The sequence below is a fragment of the Raphanus sativus genome, chromosome 5, assembly GCF_000801105.2.
Source record: "Raphanus sativus cultivar WK10039 chromosome 5, ASM80110v3, whole genome shotgun sequence".
Lineage (NCBI taxonomy): Eukaryota > Viridiplantae > Streptophyta > Magnoliopsida > Brassicales > Brassicaceae > Raphanus > Raphanus sativus.
Genome location: NC_079515.1, coordinates 4,369,143 through 4,387,388, shown reverse-complemented (window position 1 = coordinate 4,387,388; position 18,246 = coordinate 4,369,143). Strand labels below are relative to the sequence as shown.

At 35.1% G+C, this 18,246-nt stretch overlaps 5 protein-coding genes and 1 pseudogene across 6 annotated transcripts; 4 read left to right on the top strand and 2 right to left on the bottom strand.

Moving 5' to 3' along the window:
* Nucleotides 1-660: 660 nt before the first annotated feature.
* On the bottom strand, nucleotides 661-2,357 carry LOC108861664 (uncharacterized). Its single transcript, XM_018635591.2, has 3 exons — nucleotides 1,979-2,357; nucleotides 1,227-1,334; nucleotides 661-1,122 (listed from the first exon to the last, which is right to left on the bottom strand). The coding sequence occupies exons 1-3, from the start codon at nucleotides 2,294-2,296 to the stop codon at nucleotides 811-813; spliced, it is 738 nt and encodes a 245-aa protein (XP_018491093.1). The 5' UTR covers nucleotides 2,297-2,357; the 3' UTR covers nucleotides 661-810.
* A 566-nt stretch (nucleotides 2,358-2,923) lies between these two features.
* Nucleotides 2,924-4,257, top strand: LOC108861667 (uncharacterized; annotated as a pseudogene).
* Nucleotides 4,258-4,484: 227 nt separating this feature from the next.
* Nucleotides 4,485-5,561, top strand: LOC108861665 (protein RISC-INTERACTING CLEARING 3'-5' EXORIBONUCLEASE 1). Its single transcript, XM_018635593.2, has 2 exons — nucleotides 4,485-4,631; nucleotides 4,797-5,561. Exon 2 carries the CDS (start codon nucleotides 4,805-4,807, stop codon nucleotides 5,408-5,410), a length of 606 nt encoding a protein of 201 aa, XP_018491095.1. The 5' UTR covers nucleotides 4,485-4,631; nucleotides 4,797-4,804; the 3' UTR covers nucleotides 5,411-5,561.
* A 2,353-nt stretch (nucleotides 5,562-7,914) lies between these two features.
* LOC108861666 (dihydroneopterin aldolase 1) lies at nucleotides 7,915-8,914 on the top strand. 2 transcript variants are annotated; one of them, XM_018635594.2, is made up of 3 exons: nucleotides 7,915-8,072; nucleotides 8,315-8,531; nucleotides 8,613-8,914. In XM_018635594.2, exons 1-3 carry the CDS (start codon nucleotides 8,024-8,026, stop codon nucleotides 8,806-8,808), a joined length of 462 nt encoding a protein of 153 aa, XP_018491096.1. In that variant the 5' UTR covers nucleotides 7,915-8,023; the 3' UTR covers nucleotides 8,809-8,914. The 2 variants fall into 2 exon arrangements, with proteins under 2 accessions (XP_018491096.1, XP_018491097.1); XM_018635595.2 differs by having other exon boundaries at nucleotides 7,921-8,072; nucleotides 8,327-8,531.
* Nucleotides 8,915-10,068: 1,154 nt separating this feature from the next.
* LOC108861661 (uncharacterized) lies at nucleotides 10,069-12,934 on the top strand. Its single transcript, XM_057010322.1, has 10 exons — nucleotides 10,069-10,458; nucleotides 10,562-10,692; nucleotides 10,786-10,894; nucleotides 10,983-11,022; nucleotides 11,105-11,194; nucleotides 11,282-11,381; nucleotides 11,471-11,595; nucleotides 11,662-11,764; nucleotides 11,866-12,446; nucleotides 12,515-12,934. Exons 1-10 carry the CDS (start codon nucleotides 10,341-10,343, stop codon nucleotides 12,750-12,752), a joined length of 1,635 nt encoding a protein of 544 aa, XP_056866302.1. The 5' UTR covers nucleotides 10,069-10,340; the 3' UTR covers nucleotides 12,753-12,934.
* A 3,377-nt stretch (nucleotides 12,935-16,311) lies between these two features.
* LOC108812000 (uncharacterized) lies at nucleotides 16,312-17,617 on the bottom strand. The gene has a single exon (XM_018584128.2). The coding sequence runs from the start codon at nucleotides 17,575-17,577 to the stop codon at nucleotides 16,312-16,314; it is 1,266 nt and encodes a 421-aa protein (XP_018439630.2). The 5' UTR covers nucleotides 17,578-17,617.
* Between the last annotated feature and the right edge of the window lie 629 nt (nucleotides 17,618-18,246).

The window sequence follows — 18,246 nt, the reverse complement described above, 5'->3', positions numbered from 1 at the left end:
GTTATTTGTTAAATCTGATTTGCTGATTATGGCGCTTCAGAACACTGTTTCCAACTAATCAATATTCAACCAATGTCTCTTTGGTAAATCAGAACATGGTATAGTAAATATATATTCTAAAATACCTATAAATATTATTTATCAAATGTAACGTTTGAGTATTATTTTTTTAAAAAATCAATATTCTAAAAATCGGTTTAGTCCGTGACTAAGTGTTAGCCTAAACGACAAATTAGCCATAATATATTTATTTTTTAAATATAATTTCTTTTGTTCAAATCAGTTTAAAATATTTTTAATTGATTAAAATTAATTTAGATCGATCAAATTGATCTAAATTGGTTTAGATTTAGTGAATTAATCAACAATTTTAGCAAAAAATTCACAAATTATCTAATTTATTTTATTTGTATATGTAATTTTATACTTTGTGAAAATAATTTTATAATTTTAAAATATCTAATATTTAAAATTAATAATTAGTTTTTTTTTTAAATTAATAATTAGTTAACACCTAAAATCTGCTTTAGCCCTGAATTATCCGTCATAATTACTGCCTAAAAGACATTTAACATTTGATGTTATTAAAAGAAAAGAAATCCAACTTCCAAGTATATATCTCTATATGACTATTAACTTCATGAAAAGTTACAATCCAAGTAATAAAATACAGAATATATATATATATATATAGCATAAAATCATGCGAGCAAGAGACCAAGAATTAAACACACACAAAAGCAGGCCAGAAATAATAGTATAACACAAAAGTAGCAAGCTACACACAAAAGAAGGAGAAAGAAACTCTCATCAGAAGATGCTACTGAATTGGCTGCTTAGTGAATCCTTTAGATTAGAGTAGAGGCCATAAAGCGAGTACTGCTTCAGATTTGCAACCTCGTACCAAGAGTTCAACGCGGTGTAATGCTTATCCGTGCCTTGAAACGCCAGTTGGATCCCCAAGCTACAATCTACTTGCCCTCCTTGGTTCTTGCAGCTCTGTCTTTTGATCGCGCATTGTTCATTGTTGAGGCACACGAATTTCGCGTCTCCAGTGCATTTGGAGCATCCGTCTTTCTTCCAGAACAAGTTCTCAAGCCTGCCCTTTTGGAACTTAAGAACCTGGAAATAATTTAACCAAGGTAAATGCACAAAACAAAGATTAACATAGATGAATAAAGGTTAGAAGAAACTTGTATAAGATGAATGAGGTTTTATCCATTTACAAGGGTGAAGCTTGTCACGACGTTATCGTTGTTTGCAACCATAATTGGAACTGATCTCGCAGCGTATTTTGCACCAGCAAATGCTACCATATATCCCTTTGATGAATCCTGTAGTCGCAAAGCATCATCATTAAAACCAGTAATTTTGTAAACTAACACACACACAAACACAATCAAAGACCTCTACTTTTAAGCAACAGGAATCTGACAGGACAAAACTCTGTTTACAACATCTCATCTCACTAAAAACAACAAAACACAGAAACAAACCAGACGTTTCCAGAACATAGAATAGTTTCCAAAACCTTTATTACAGATGACAAAAGCTGATTTTATCATGCACATCATAACTTAACCTTGCTTATTCCCTGCCGACAGGAATCTTACAGGACAAAACTTCTTTTTTTTTTCTTCTGTAACATGGACAAAACTCTGTTTACAACATCTCCTCTTTTACTAAAACAACAAACACAGAAAGAAACAACATCATTGACAAAAAAAAAAAAAACAACACATTCCAAGAACAGACATTAGTTTCCAAAACCTTTAACAGATGAAAAAAAAAACTAATTCTATCATGCAAGACATTTAAACCAAACAGCTTAGCATCCAGACAACTACCAAAGCTAGTCAAAGCTGGGATCTTGACAAAGTCAACTAAACGAAACTCCGATCCAATCGACAATAGATCAAAACCTGCAATCCAAAACCCTAAAATTCACCACGACGGATCAATAGAGATGAGAGCGAACCGGACGGTAACTGGAGGAACTAGAAGAGGTGTTGACGGTGAGGAGCGTGATCTCGTCGACTTTGGGTCTGAACACGGCGAGCTCAGAGTTGCCGTTGAGAGAGAGGCGTTGATGATCGCAGGGAGAGTACTGAACGGAACGGTTGGGGCCAAAGAAGGAATCATTCGCCGCGAAGGCAATTCCGAAGGTGAATCCATCGCCTACCGCGACGGTGGAATCTGAGCAAGGAGAGTAGACATGATTGTTGTCGCCGGCAGACGTCAGGGATGTCGTCAGCGCCGCCGCGAAGAGGAAACAGAGGAGGAGGAATCTAGCCATTCTGTCAGAGAGTTAACTTCTAAAACTTGCTTCTTCTCCCTCCGATTCGTTAGGACGTGTCTCCGAGTAGTCAAAGAAGTCTTTTAACTTATGGGCCTCACACCAGCGGCCCAAAACTAAAAGTATATTTAATACTGTTATCATTTTTAATATAATTTATACAGAAAAACTGACGTAATTACAGTCTTCCAAAATTAAATTTCACATTGATAATACTAACTGATAAAATTTGTAGAATTAATTTAGATAAAGAGAAAATGTCTTTATTTTGAACTAGATTTCGTGTTGGAAAAGAGAAGTAATTATTTTATTTGTTTCCAAATACTTAATTATTAATTATATGCTGTATTATTATTATTATTAAATAGGGTCAAATCTGAGTTGGCAAATTTTCAACTACTTTTCGTGCCAAGTGGCAAAAAAATTCTCACCTAACGGTTTGTTTACTGTTAAATCCTCTGCAGTTACCGTACCCTATAGATTTACTGCGAAATCTAAGCCGTCTATCTAGAGGAGTCAAAGACCTGTGTAAATGAACGGTTAAGATCAATCTGACCTGACTTGCGAAATGAGAATCCTTTGATTCCGTATTTTTGTTCCGGTCTCTTTGCTTGTTTGTCTTCTCGTTCTCCAATCATTATCTCAAACTCTAAAACTAAAACATTCGCTTCTTTCGTCGTTGAGAATCTATCAGTCATGTCGAACGTTTTGAGATTTTTACTCGCTATCTCTTATGTTCTGTTTGTCTCAACTCTTGTCAAAGCAACCGATGTCAAGTACTGTGGTATGTAAGAATTCTCCTAATAGCGTAACTATGTTCTTCATTGTTGTTTTCAACAAGGTACTTTTTTCCTAATAATAGTGTTTTGATCGAGTTTGATATGATGATTCTATAGGACTGATGAGATAGGTTGGTTGACCAAGGATCCGGTTCCGAATCTCTATCTGATTTTGTTGTGTGTTTGGTTGTAGATGGTAATGAACAGTATCAAGTAAAAGTCAAAGGAGTTGATATATCGCCTCTATACCTAGAGGCGAGCAAGTCAATTTCAGCCTTGCTTCTAATACAGGTACACTCAAGGATACCTATGACACCTAGATATTTGCTTGTTCTTTTGTTGTTTTTGTTTCTATAAGAATCTCTATAGTTTTAAATTTTATCAAACGTTAAAACCTTTTGTATTCTCAGAGAATGATCTTGCATAGTTCTTGTTCATGCATCCAAAGGCTTTTTTTTGTTTGTTTTTAATTTGGGTTTGCTTTCGTATATATGAAGACAACATGATCTCAAAGGGAAAACTGGTGATTGAAGTTTCATACATTGGATGGCATATTCATTCTGAGACACATGATCTTTGTGATGAGACCAACTGTCCCGTTGCAATTGGAGATTTCTTGGTAGCACATTCGCAAATTCTACCCGGTTATACTCCTCCTGTAAGTTTATTAATTAATTTGAAGCCATTGTGGATATATAGTGATACCCTGATTCATATAGACTCATTAGAACATAATGTTATTATCCTATATTAACAAAATAAATGGCCTAGTAATTGTCATGGGGTGGAAGGAAGAAGTTAGAGCCCTATATTTGTCAAGTTTGCTTGATATGATCATTAGTTATATTTAGCATATCAAAAAATTGTTGGTCGAGTTCTGCATTTAAGGACTGATCTTATTCTTTGATTTCTCATAGGGTCCATACTCACTTAAAATGAAGATGCTTGATGGCCACAAGGAGTTAACCTGCATCAAATTCTCATTTGATATTGGATTTGGATCATCAGTGGCCGACATGTAGAGAGATATTTGTTTGGTGGAATGTTTATCATGGAATCGTTCCAGTTGCTTCTTGCTTTGTATAAAAAATACCTTCTCTTTGGCAAAATTGTTTGATAAAAAAAGCATTTGAAATTTCTCAATCTTGTTTCTCTTGTTGCACCATTGATAAGTCCCTGAAAAACTCAAATTTAGAACAAATCACACCGGTATCATTGAATCTCTAAACATCTCTCTTTCTTCCTGTTTTGATTTGTATTAATATGTACCTAATTGAACTTCTGGATTAACTACTTTATGACTATTTCATCAACGAGACGGGTTTAGCAAAATTGGGCCTTGCCCAAAACATTGAAGCCCAATGGCTATGGCGACACCGCATGTGCGTTATAGACATTCCAGACACGTGTCATTCGCTGAGCGGGCGTATGTATTCATTCTTTCACTCGCGCAGTAATGTCCTACTTCGTCTTCTTCTCATCTCTCTCTCTCTAAACCCAAAATCAGTTTCAATCCTGTTTACGACATCAACCTTTATCGCAGCGAACTCTCAAAGGTTTGTCTTCTTAAGTCGATTTGCTGCTACACAAAAGATCTGTAAACTCAACTGTCTTAGGTTCGTTGACCTGATTCGTTCAAACTTATTGGCTGCTTTATCAGATTATGGTTTGTGTCTCAAAATGGATCTGATGTGTTATAGTTTCTATCATATTGTTTTCAGACCACAACATGGCCAACTTCGATGGGCCAGGGTTTGCGATGGTTGACGGTTACTGGATCCAGACCAAAGCCATAGACGTCGAATCATCAACCGACATCTCTCCGTACCTCTCCCGTCTCCTAGAAGACTGCGTCTGGAACGGCAACAGAGCCATCGTCTTCGACCTCTACTGGGACGTCACCAAATCCGCCGACGCGAAGTCAGAGTGGCGTCTCTCCTCGGTGAAGCTGAGCACCAAGAACTTGTGTCTCTTCCTCCGCCTCCCGAACCCGTTCACCGACAACCTCAAGGATCTCTACCGCTTCTTCGCTTCCAAGTTCGTCACGTTCGTCGGCGTTCAGATCCAAGAAGACCTTGTCTTGCTCAAGGAGAATCACGGGATTGTGATCAGGAGCTCCTTGGAGATTGGGAAGCTTGCTGCGAAAGCGAGAGGGACTCCGATCGTTGAGTTCCTTGGGACGAGGGAGTTGGCTCATAAGATACTTTGGTATGATATGAGCAGGCTCGATTCGATTCAGTCCAAGTGGGATGAAGCTGGGGGGAATGATCGTCTTGAAGCTGCGGCTATTGAAGGTTGGCTTATTTATAGTGTTTATGATCAGTTGCAGCAGTGATGTGTTGTTCTTGATCTTATGGATTTTCTGAGACTGCTTGCGCTTGATATTGATTGCAGTTTGTGCATTTTGATCTCTTTGTTGGTTGTTATGAGTGAACAAAATAATAATGTACTGAATAAAGAAAAAAAAACATGTCGGGCTTGTTTTCTTTGTTTTGAATGTTAGAGCTAGAGATCTTAGTGCAATGCCAAATGCAAGTTTAGATCTTATAACTGACCAGTTATATGGGATCTAGATGCTACGAGTCGTCTACATTATAACAGAGAGCTAACTCTATAGTAGCAAGTTAGTTGAAACTGAAGAGAGTTACAAAACTTACAATAACCTCAAAACGTTAACATTCTCTGACGTAAATGGCTTTAATTTTGCTTTTGTTCAACTGTGTGATTTCTGAATTCTGATCGCAAGATATCTGAATGACAAAATACTGAAGCTTGACTTCAACTATATATGATGATAATTCACTTTATTTACCCAACATAATTATACATTCATAACAACATGAAAAAGCGTTTAGCAACAAAAGAATAGTTTTGAATGTGGTTGTGGATGACTGGATGTGTTCAAAAGAAGAAAAAAAAGTGGTTGTGGCATGTTTTAAAAATCTTTACAGACGTGTTTCAGATAGAAAGCATGTAAAGAGAATGTTGTATCCAGGACTGTGACTCATGATAAGTACAGTTGAAAATATTTGACATGTAAAGGTTGTGAAGTACTTTGTGATTGACCGTTTTGACTATTTCAAAATATTTACAAATGCAAGAAAAGATTTAATTTGAATATATTTGCCTTTTTTAACTCAAAGAAAGTTGAGATACATAGTGTCGATAAGAAATCAAAGACAAAGAACATAAACCAAACAAAATAAAACAAAGACATAAATTGAACCTAAAACTCATATATGTCCACAAATCTATTCTTTCCACCTTTCGAAAAGAATTCGATATCAATGGAGCTGACCTAAAGAACAAATGTCTTGAACAGTCCCAATCCTGAAGGGAATATCACCAAGCCATATTAGAACCAGCAACATCAGAAACAATCGAGAGATCAAATCTACACTAACTCCAGCAGCTGCTATCTATGTGAAACTTGCATGACCAGAAACCACCACTAAAACTAAGATACAAGGACAAAAGACCTTGAAACGCTACTTGGGAAAACGTCAAAGAAGACCACCAGTTCTTACACACGGACACTCGCAAGGCAGCCAAATGACATACAGAACAAAGACTGCCCACCTCCTCGCAAGAGAAAAACTGAAGATCAAGTTAACTGCTTCGTCTAGAAACCATCTCCCAAAACCACATAGGTCCAAGATAAGGTCTAGTAGATACCTCTACAGCGAACATAAATCACAAAAAACGAATCCAAAAAGCTAACTTAGGATGCGACGAAGTGACTGAAACAACAAGAACCAAACAAAAGCAGTATTTCCACGACACTATGTATCTCAACTTTCTTTGAGTTAAAAAAAGAATATATTTGCCTTTTAAAATATGTTTTATATTTTTGTGCTCATCATGTTTTACCAATTGAAGTTATCCAATGTAATGACGCCTTTATAGTCAGATGACACAGCTCTATGCCAATCATATAACTCTGTGACTGTGAGAATGCATTTTTGTTGGTGTGACAGAGGAGACACACTTTAGGTCCACAACACCAAGATACTTTAATTTCTGATTCAAAAGTTTCCCCAATGTTTGAGAATTCGTAGCAAGGACTCCCTTTGCACTGCTTCCTGTGTGTGTTACTCTTTTTAGTTTTTAGTTATCACTTACAAGCTAAGCGAGGACTTCTCTAGTGGGTATAAATGGTTTACCAGAAACAGTAATATCAAGAAATTCAAATATCAAATGGAACTAAACATTTTCTTTTGAGCTTACGTTTGCTCCACCATCCTGATTAATTACATATTTGTATTAAAAATATATAAATATATTCGTTACCTATCAAGTTTACATTCTTACGTATCAAATAGTATATCTCTTGCACACCAAGTCTATATCTCTTGCATATTAAGCGTATCTTTCTTATCTATAGTCTACAAATATATAATTTTGAATTTTGAACATTCAATAATAATACTAGTTATGAGTTCAATAAACGTATATATGCATTATTTTGAACATTCAATAATAATGCATCTCTTCAGTGTGGTACCTTGTTTAAAATGCTTATACCGGGCTTTTTAAAGTTTAGACTGATTTTTCAGATAATTGATTTGACAAAATAATTTCATTCATATCTGATTTGCCGAGCCGATTAAGAGATGCATTAGCTTCGTATACGTCAATATTTAGAGCACTATCGTAATAGTGGACAGTAGTGATAGATGGCTTTAATTAAATTTGAACGCCCAAATAAAATAAAAGATTAGCTGGATCACCAAAACACGAATATCACGTTGAATGAGTATGATTGTGAAAAAGAGTTTGGTGAAATGATTAAAAATGTTTTGTTGGATTTTGGGCCTATAAAATACCTAACATCGGGCCACACCACCTTATCATCTTGCTTCATTTCCCTTCAGCCTTAAAAACTCATTTCTTCCTATCTCTCTCTCTCTCTCCTTTAAATTCATAGCCGCGAAAGGAGGGAGGAGAGATGTATAGCTCACTGGAAACGACAGCTCCGGCTACGTTGGAACCGCAAGGTATGTCCCAAATCTCATCGCATGTCGGTAACAAATGTTTCTTTTTGGACACTTATGACTCAGTTGGGTAATGAAGATTGAATTTAATATTTATTCAATTAATCTTTCGAAATTTTGGGTGTTGTAGACTATTTACTAAATGTTGTTTTAATAAAAGAAATTTCACCCTGCTTGTAGATGAAAAACATTTGTATATATATTTGTTCGTCAGCGTTAGGCTTATATGCAGTTTTATTATATAGTTCTTGGAACAGAAACATCGGAGAAAGAACTGCCAATGACTGGAGGAGACAAACTGTTACTGAAAGGTTTGAAGTTTTATGGTTTCCATGGAGCCATTGCAGAAGAAAGGACATTGGGGCAGATGTTTCTTATTGACATTGATGCGTGGGTGAGTCTTAAAAAGGCTGGTTTATCTGACAACTTAGCAGATACAATCAGCTACGTTGACATTTTCAGGTTAGCTCTTACCAATTAGGCTCTTTGGTACCATGTCTTAAATTTTAGTTAATGATTTATTGGTGGGAAATATCTTTGCAGCATAGCTAAAGAAATTGTTGAAGGCCCACCACTAAACCTTTTGGAGGCAGTAGCGGAACGCATCGCGTCCAGAACGCTTGAAAAGTTTCCTCGGGTAACTGCTGTTCAAGTGAAGCTAGTGAAGCCAAATGTTGCACTTATCAAGAGCAGTATCGATTACTTAGGGGTCGAGATTTTCCGACAGCAAAAACACTGATTCAAGGGATCTGATGATGTCCCTCTAATATTTGTGTTCAATAATCCTTTGTCCTCCAGACAAAAAGAACTGTATCCATGAAATGAAATTATCATATTTATTTATCTTTTTGCTCTTCTATATTAAGCACTTCACAGTGAGAGAGACTACAAAAGCCAAATCAACACTCGGATAAACCATGACCGATTACTCGTCCCTATCAATATCTCTGTGCATCTGAAAACCCCATAACACAACAACACAAATCAATATTGAATCCCTTATGACTGTCCTGGACTGTAGAGCTGCAACAACGTCAAGCAGTGGTTAAGTGAGATCCACAGATATGCTTAATGAATAGCGTTTGGAAGCTTCTTATGGGTAACAAGAATGATATGCTTATGAAAGTAAAAGTTGTTTCATCCAAGACTGGAAAGGTTAGCACGCAAGCTACCCACTATTAGATTGTGCGTCTTTCCTTTGTGCCTCTCTGGATGAGTTGCAAACGTTGTTTCCAAACTGCTTTTACCTTTTCTTCATTTAATCATATCATGTTAGCACAAATCTTAACCGTGTGATGATATTACGGTCATTGATTACAAATCAAAGGCTATATGATCATTAACCAAAGTCCAAAGAAGGAGAACAAAAATACATAAAGCTTAATGCAAAGGAGTAAGAAGGGATCCTCAAATTATATTTCAGAAACCCTATCCCAACTCAACTTCTTCCGACACAATTTCTAGATTACATCAAAACAATTTTGACACTATAAAATCGATTCGAATATAGATTCATGCATCTAACTCTTTAACTTTAAGAATTCATGCACATTCTTTTCTGATTTACTAAAAGAAAATCAAAATAATGTTATGGTTTGTGTTCAACTTTTAATGAAATCAATTTTCCTTTTTACAAGTTCATGCACATTAAACAGAACACAAACCATAACATTATTTTGATTTTCTTCCCGTTTGAGACAAGAACACAACATAGCTATGCTAATATTGATGGTCAAAATAACTCAAATATGTAACAGTTTCTATTTTGGTATCTATTGATATAAATAAAGTCAACTGACAGCGACACTTAACCGACTTCGTCAAGTCAAACAAAGGTAAAAACCTCAATCCGTTTCGAATGGGCGTGCAACTGTACGCACTTTGGAAATTGAGAATTCTTTTTTTGTTTGTATTTTTCCGAAAAAATGAGAGAAAGTATCCAAAGGAAAACACCTCCACGTTCTTTTCCCGTCTCGTAGGTAACGCATATCAGGAACTAAAAAAATGAGCTGTGTGTTTTGTCTGCCAAATACTCTTCTTTTACTTTAAGCTTCCTTTTTGCAATTTGCCGTATGCTTCAGGTTCTCCTCTTCTAGCTTCTGATCTGGACGATCTTTGATTTTCTTTATCAAAAGTTCTTGTCCTTTGATTGATTGGGATCGAAATATCAAATTCTAAAAACTCTCTGTTTTGGTTCTGTTTTTTTTTTAATCTTTGATTTGAAGATTATTTGTTTTTTTTTTCAAAAGGGATTCAGTTTGAAATGCGAGTATGGAGAAGAAACGAGAGATCTGTGAGTACAGAGAGAGACTTGACAAGACCTTGTCGTCCCCTGACCTCACCAATCACCAAACTCTCAAAACGTTAATCAGACAACAACTCAATCAAGGTTTCCTTCTCTTTTTTTTTGTTCTTGTTGTGTTTTATGAAAATTCTTTTGCTGCTGCTTTACTCTCTCCCTTGCTTTAATGTTTTTTCTTTTTAATACACAGAGTGTGCTGTGGATGTATTGGATCAAAGAGTATCTGATCTATCTAGTATATTTGAGAAGCTTAGGAGTGCATCAACAAAGGATCAAGATTTGTCTCAGTTAACCAACGAAGCATCGCATGGTGATTGGAAAGTATGTTTTCTTACTATTTATTTGCTCAATAAAGACATGAAATCAGAATTGTCCTAATGTAGCAAAAGTATTATCTTTTTTTTTTAATAACAGGTGAAACATGATCGTGAAGATTGTCGTGTTATGTACCGTGAAGGACTTGAAGGAAGTCCGTTCCACACATTGCTCGTTGAAGGTTACATGGATGGCCCTATCCAAGACTGTACGTTCTCATTATAAGAGTTTGGACTGATAGATTTTTTTTTATTTTTTTTTTAAATTAATTTGGGCTGTAACTGCGTTTAATGCAGGTTTATGTGTTTCATGGGAATCATCACTGTACGAGAAATGGTGAGAGTGTGTTTCTCCTTTTTTCTTAACGCTTATTTTGTTTTCACTTCTCTGAGATTGAAATGTTTTATATGTCTTACAGGTGGCCAAACTCGGCATTTCCAGCATTCAAGATCTTACAAACCAAATGTTTGCAAAAGTCTCGGTTCAATGAGCAGATATGTTTAGTGAGGTCAGTTTCACAAATTGCAAAAGCTTTTTTTCTTGTGTTAAGCTTAATCTAAATCTGATGATTTTGGTTTATTTTTTCGGAAGAAAGGATGAAAGTACCGTGGCCGATGGCAAACAGAGAAGCAATTGTGCAGTTTTTCTTATTTGAATACTTCAAAGACGGTTTAGTCATCATCCTACTAAACTCGGTATAACCAAAATATTAGATTCTTTCTTTTTTAATAATCCTAATGATTTGACACCATCCTAAGACACTCTCTGTTAGCATCACCTTTAGATCTCAACACCAGAAGTAGAGAACTTCGAAAAGAACGGTGTATATGAAGCAGCGGATGCTGTGAAGGTTGATTTAGTAGGTGGAGTTGCTATACAAAAGGTGTCTCCAGAGAGGAGTTACTTAAGGTGAGTGAATGATCACATTTTGAAAATGGTTTTCTTTTTGTATATAAATGTTGGAAACTTTTGTAGATACATATCGGAGATTGATATAAAGCTGGACTTGGTCCCTCCATCTCTAATAAATTTGGTGTCTAGGCAGCTCCTCGGCAACGGTTTCAAACTTTTCAAAAAGGTTTTATTTTTTTTTTCTTTTTGTTTTAAGTTCATAGAATAATACTGATTCTCAGTTGTGTGATGCTGTGGTGTGTGGTGTTTTACTTGCACGTGTTACAGACTATTGGTTCAGTGGCTAAGTCCGATGACTACAGCAGAGTTTTAGCTGATCCATTGTATACTATGATACGTCAAGCTCTGTATTCTACTGATAAGTTCCATGGCCAAGAAAGAAGACATTGTGAAGAGAAAGAAGGACATTACAGAACTGAACCTTCACATTGCAAAAGAGATGTTACTGAGATTGAGGAAGAAGAATGTGATGATGATGAGAATAAAAGCGTTTCTTCCTCTTCTTCTTCTTCCTCGGAAGAGGAGGATGAAAGTTACATTGGGAAGACTTGCAATGGTAAAACACTTTTCTGCATTAGTCCAGAGGTGAAGCAAGCTTTAGGGACGTTAGAGAAAGTGATAACGATGGTTAGAAAATCAAGAACAGATAATAATAGTAATAATAATAAAACATTATCAACCTCTTTAGAAGAAGAAGAAGAAGAAGCATCATCATCATCACAAAAGCTACATTTAGAAAGAGCTGAGATTGTTTCAAGCAGCAAAGTTTGTACTCAAGATCCTAACACTGAGGTTCTTGATGAAGCGTCACTCGCACATTATCACCACCACAACAACAACAACAATAGGTAAAAAGTTAAAAAGAACTTTAAGTAGTTATGTTTGCTAGTGGATTACATGATTTAGACCTTTTTAGAGTTGTTTACAGGCGAAGTGGATCGAGTTCTTTTGGAAGAGAAGGCAGCAAGATAGCTCCTACGACAACCCCTGAGGTCACTAGAATAACAATCTCACAAGCCACAACTCTTTTCAACCAAACAGAAGGGAACAGCGACGACAAGCCAAGCGGATTAAATGGAGGTAAGAGCTCGGTTCTGCAGAGAAAACGTCAACCGCGCTGCTTCGGAATCAGGTCATGGATGAGAAAGACTTGAAATAGTGATCGTTAAAGCCAAAGGTGTTTGTGTCTTAGAATTTGCAAAGAGTTTATAGCAAATACTACAACATATACAGTAGTCTATATGTATACAAGGAAACATCAGTTTGTTTCTATTTACACATTTGGATAGTGTACTAAAGACTTTTAATTCAATCAAAATAAGCATCTTCTACTAGACATTTATTGTTTTTAGAATCAATACTTCGATCTTGTTACAAAAAAAAATACTTCGGTAATATTTGACTTGTTCAACAAAAGAAAATCTAAACAACCTTCATTTGTGATTGAAATTGAAAAGGTATTTGTTCCCAAAAAGAAAGAAATTACCGCTCTTTTATATCTCGTTGACTTGGCCCAGATTATTTTTCATATATTAAAAATCCTTAATTTAGTAATTAGGAAAAGTATCTATTTGTAGCGTGTGAAAAGAGTATATAGTTACTAGGAGATAAAGAAAACAAGAATTTCCTAAAGCAACTTAAGCAATTTTTAAGCAAGAAAAAAAAAAACTTAAGCAATTTCTTCATATTTCTGGAATTATGAGGTTGGCTATTTTATTAATAGTTTTTGGTATTTTCATGTTCCTCGTTCTGAACCATGTTAAAGGTAATCTATTTTTTTTTTAATTAGAACAGCAATTGACTATTAAAAAGATTGTTGGAAAACAAGAAAAATATTTTTTTTTACAAAATCTATAATATCATTGTTTAGCTAAAACGTTGATGTACGTTGAAATTATTTTTTCTGTTGTTATTTGGAAACAGAAGTGGATGCACAGTATAATCCGCCGTGCAGATTTTTTAAGGGAAAACCTGGAACATGTGGTCCTAATGGAAGCAAGAAGTGTGAAAATGAAATGAAGTCACCACAAACCAGCCAAAGTTTTGTTCGTTGTGACTGTGAAAAGATTAAAATTGCACGTCAAGACGGCTATGGTTGCACTTGTTTTACTAAACTTCCGTGCGGCTAGTAATATATCAAAGCATATACTAATGAATAAGATAAAAGAACATATTTGTTCTTTGCTTATTATATGACTGACTTTTTGTATATGTCAGTCTTTTGTTTTATACTTTTATTTAGAAATTTAATAACCTTTTATTCTATATAATTACTTTTGCTTATAGATCTTTGTATTTAAACTTTTTTAAAAAAATATGAAAACTTTTTGGTATTTTAATATCAGTTTTATGAATTTAAATTATGATTTCAATTTAAAATATTGATGATTTTTTTCTAATAAATATTTGAGATAAAAATGATAAATTGAACAAAATAATAAATGATTTAAAAAAATTCTTGACGAACATTATTCCCGACCAAAATTTTTTGAGGAAGTTTAGAGCATGATTATTGCAAGTTCCTTAAGGTTTGGTTTTTAATACACATATATGTATATGTATATATTATATATGTGTATATAATTGTTTGATAAGGATTTTACGGAAACTGAAACCGTTTGATCCTTAATTAAGAGACACATCAACAACTCCATAGAAGAAAGCTCTCATTCTAGCAAAATGCTCATCTTCTCCGAGCTTGCACGTACGTGACAACAGTTTTTCCAGTAGTGTAGGTGTAGCCGGTGGCCAAAAACCTGATGTGCAATCAACAAAATGAGTAGTCTCTGTTTTGAACAGCGTTCTGATTAAATTTCTCATATAGGTTTGCTTAGTTTTAGACACATGTTTTGTAGTCTACAATAATTATATTAAACTAAATCCCACCAAATATATTAAAATTTAAAAGCATTAGTCTCAACAATTAAAAAGTTGCTCTATCACACTATATTGGGCTCAATCTTAGTTGTCAACCAGATTTTATTTACCTCAAAGGAATCGTATGATTTAAATAACAGCACAAGTGATCTTGTCTAACACAGAGCCATCATATCCAAAACATAATAGTGAACCAAATCTCTCTCTTGTAAAAGTAAAATAGAGTATCAGGCTGTTTGTTTCACCATTTGTCATTTCCATTCAAATTTGTTTCACCATTTGTTATTTTCATTCAGATGATTCATTTATATGATCTATCCAGATGATCCATTCAGATTTTTGTACATGTTTGTTTGTTCATCCAGATATCTCATCTAGATGGATCATCTAAATGAATCATATGTTTGTTTCTTTATTTTCATTTCCATTTAAATGAGTTTAGTAAACAAATTACCAAAATACCTTTAGTTAGTTTAATCATATGGTTGATATTATTTTTAACTATATTACATTTAATTATTTAGTTTAATATATTTTTACATTAGAATTATTTCAAAAAATGAACAAGTATTTTTTTGCGGTTTGGGCGGGAAAACAAGATTTCTCGGTTTTAGCGGACAAACACATTTTTGGTTTTGGTGTGAAAATACAAAATTTTGATTTTGACGGGAAACACGTTTTTTGGTAACGATATTTTTCAGTTTGGCGGGAAAACAAGATTTTTCGGTTTTTGTAGAAAACGCGTTTTTGCGGGAAAACGAGATTTTCGGTTTTGACGGGAAAACGATTTTTTGCGGTTTTCGCGGGAAAACAAGACTTTTCGGTTTTGGCGGGAAAACACATTTTTGCGGTTTGACAGGAAAACGAGATTTTTGGTTTTGGCAGAAAACACGTTTTTGTGGGAAAACGAGATTTTCGGTTTTGGCGGAAAAACACATTTTTGCGGTTTTGACGGAAAAATGAGATTTTTCGTTTTTGGCGGGAAAATGCTTTTTTGCTGTTTTGACGGAAAAATGAGATTTTCGGTTTTGGCGAAAAAACGCCTTTTTGCTGTTTTGGCGGGAAAACGAGATTTTGCGATTTTTTGCTGGAAAATGAAAATTTTTCGATTTTAGCGAGAAACACGTTTTGTGGTTTTGGCGGCAAAACGCGTTTTCGTGGGAAAACGAAAATTTTCGGTTTTGACGGAAAAACGTGTTTTTGCCGTTTTGACGGGAAACACGTTTTAGCGAGGAAACGAGATTTTCAGTTTTGGCGGGAAAACGAATTTTTTTGGTTTTGGCGGAAAAAATGTTTTGTGCTTTTGTCAATTTTTATGTGGAACAAAATGATATTATGTTTAGGTTTATAATTTGTAAATTACATTAGGCGTATAATAGACATTATACCATTTTGAATGAACCATCTCCATTCAAATGATCCAAATTGGTTCATTTGAATGAACTTTAAAATTAAGCCTAGATTTCCAAAAGTCATCCGAATGATTCATCTGAATGAGTTACACTTTTAGAGCATGCTCATTGCTAGGACCAACTAATTGTTTCTTAAGATTAGTTTATTAATATATGTAGATTAAGGAATGAAGTTAAGAAACTTTAGTAAAATGGTAGATTATTGGTAGATACATAAGTTGGTTCTTAGTTAAAAATTTAATTATTGTTTTAGTAAGTGAATTGTGTTTAAAATAAAACTTATTAAATTAAAATAACATTGAAAAAAATTACAAACTCGTGAAAAAAATTACAAAGTTGAAAAAAAAATTACAAAGTTGGAAAAAAAATTACAAAGTTGAAAAAAAAACATTTATTGAATTCATGGAAACTTAAACATGAAATGTTAATTTTCAAACCCAAATTTCTCCCATATATTTTCGATCAAATCAAGTTTTAATTGAGTATGGATTGGTGTATCCCGAATTTGTTGAGCGACATAATCAACATTATCGAATTGCTGAGTAGGCATCTTGACGCAAAAAGAAATATCGGCATCTTGAAACGTTTCATCTGGACTCTGTGTACGTCGTTCATCTTCCACTATCATATTATGGAGTATTATACATGCTCTCATAATATTTGCTATCTTCGATTTATCCCATAAATTAGATGGATTCTTAATGACGGCGAATCGAGCTTGCAAGACTCCAAAAGCACGCTCAACATCTTTCCGGACAGATTCTTGTTTTTTAGCAAATAATTTGTTTTTATCTCCTTGTGGTAGTCGGATAGATTTAATAAATGTGGCCCACTCCGGATAAATACCATCGGTGAGATAGTAGGCGTAATTGTACTCCCTTCCGTTGACAGTGAAGTCGACTCCCGGAGCTCTTCCATAAATAATATCATCAAAAACAGGAGATCGATCAAGAACATTGAGATCGTTCATAGTACCTGGAGCTCCAAAAAATGCGTGCCATATCCAGAGGTCGTAAGAAGCTACGGCCTCCAACACAATGGTTGGTTTATCGGTTCCTCGTGAATACATACCTTTCCAGTTGGAGGGGCAATTCTTCCACTCCCAATGCATACAGTCGATGCTTCCAATCATCCCGGGGAATCCACGCTCTTCTCCGATATGTAGTAGTCTTTCAAGATCTTCTGATGTTGGACGTCTTAAGTATTCTTCGCCAAACAATTGGATAATTGCGGCGGTAAACTTGTGCAAACATTTTCGAGCTGTTGTTTCACCAAGTCGCACATATTCGTCTACCGTATCCGCCCCACCACCATATGCTAATTGACGAATGGCTGCCGTGCATTTTTGGAGCGCTGATAGACTTGACCTTCCGACCGCATCTTCTGTTTCAGCAAAATATTCTACTTCCGTAGAGAGACGATGCACAATAAGCAAGAACAATGACTTACTCATACGAAACCGGCGACGGAATATATTGGAAGGGTATGTAGGAGTTTCAGAAAAATAATCATTCCAGAGTTTGATGTTGCCTTCTTCTCGGTTTCTCTCAATAAAAATACGTTTTCTTCGCTCTTTCGGTTCAACAATAATATCAGGGATTTGTAATAATTCATCAAAGAGGGATTCAAATTCAGCATCATCATCATTATTTGGTTGGTAATGATAATGATAATGAGATGAAGAAGACATTCTGATTTGAAAAAGGAAGGAAATATTTAAAGAGATAGTAGAAGAGGTTGCTTTGTATATGTGTAATGATCGAACCATACTCATATTTATAGAGATTGATATTTTTCTTATACATCTTGTGATGTTTTCATAGTACATATGCATCACAGGTTCATTTAAAGAAAGCATCACGGGTTCATAGTACAAAGAAAGCATCACGGGTTACAAAGAAAGCATCTTGTTCACTTGAACTATATATTACAATACCCGTGACTGAAACATATGCATCACGGGTTTACCACCAAACCTAATACAACTAAAACAATGACCAGTTCACTTAAACATTACCACCAAACCTAATACAACTAAAACAATGACCAATACACAAGTAACCTTCTCAAACTGATTGGTTAAACCTGCATTCTTGTTACCTAGCTCAGCTACTATCATCTCAAGATTACCCAACTTCTGATCAGTATCATTGTCACTCATTAAGGTAAGAGCATCAACCTTCTCGGCGAGCTGAAGTATGTGTCTATCTGTTGCTCTCATCTCCTCCATGACTGCGTCATCCCACCATTTCCATACATGGCAATCTCCATCGTTTCGATTCGCACAGGTGTAGAACCTTCTACCTGGATCAATCTTTGTGTAAGAGGTTGCTATATGAGGTTGACCTCCGCAGTAACA

Excerpts from the sequence above, each read along its gene's own strand:
- LOC108861664 (XM_018635591.2), bottom strand. The coding sequence starts at position 2,296 with ATGGCTAGATTCCTCCTCCTCTGTTTCCTCTTCGCGGCGGCGCTGACG. Across the intron at positions 1,335-1,978 it reads GTTCCTCCAGTTACCGTCCG|GATTCATCAAAGGGATATAT; the intron begins GTTCGCTCTCAT and ends TTGCGACTACAG. Across the intron at positions 1,123-1,226 it reads TCGTGACAAGCTTCACCCTT|GTTCTTAAGTTCCAAAAGGG; the intron begins GTAAATGGATAA and ends AATTATTTCCAG.
- LOC108861665 (XM_018635593.2), top strand. The coding sequence starts at position 4,805 with ATGGCCAACTTCGATGGGCCAGGGTTTGCGATGGTTGACGGTTACTGG.
- LOC108861666 (XM_018635594.2), top strand. The coding sequence starts at position 8,024 with ATGTATAGCTCACTGGAAACGACAGCTCCGGCTACGTTGGAACCGCAA. Across the intron at positions 8,073-8,314 it reads GGCTACGTTGGAACCGCAAG|TTCTTGGAACAGAAACATCG; the intron begins GTATGTCCCAAA and ends TTTATTATATAG. Across the intron at positions 8,532-8,612 it reads AGCTACGTTGACATTTTCAG|CATAGCTAAAGAAATTGTTG; the intron begins GTTAGCTCTTAC and ends ATATCTTTGCAG.
- LOC108861661 (XM_057010322.1), top strand. The coding sequence starts at position 10,341 with ATGGAGAAGAAACGAGAGATCTGTGAGTACAGAGAGAGACTTGACAAG. Across the intron at positions 11,382-11,470 it reads TCATCATCCTACTAAACTCG|ATCTCAACACCAGAAGTAGA; the intron begins GTATAACCAAAA and ends CATCACCTTTAG. Across the intron at positions 11,596-11,661 it reads CCAGAGAGGAGTTACTTAAG|ATACATATCGGAGATTGATA; the intron begins GTGAGTGAATGA and ends AAACTTTTGTAG.
- LOC108812000 (XM_018584128.2), bottom strand. The coding sequence starts at position 17,577 with ATGTCTTCTTCATCTCATTATCATTATCATTACCAACCAAATAATGAT.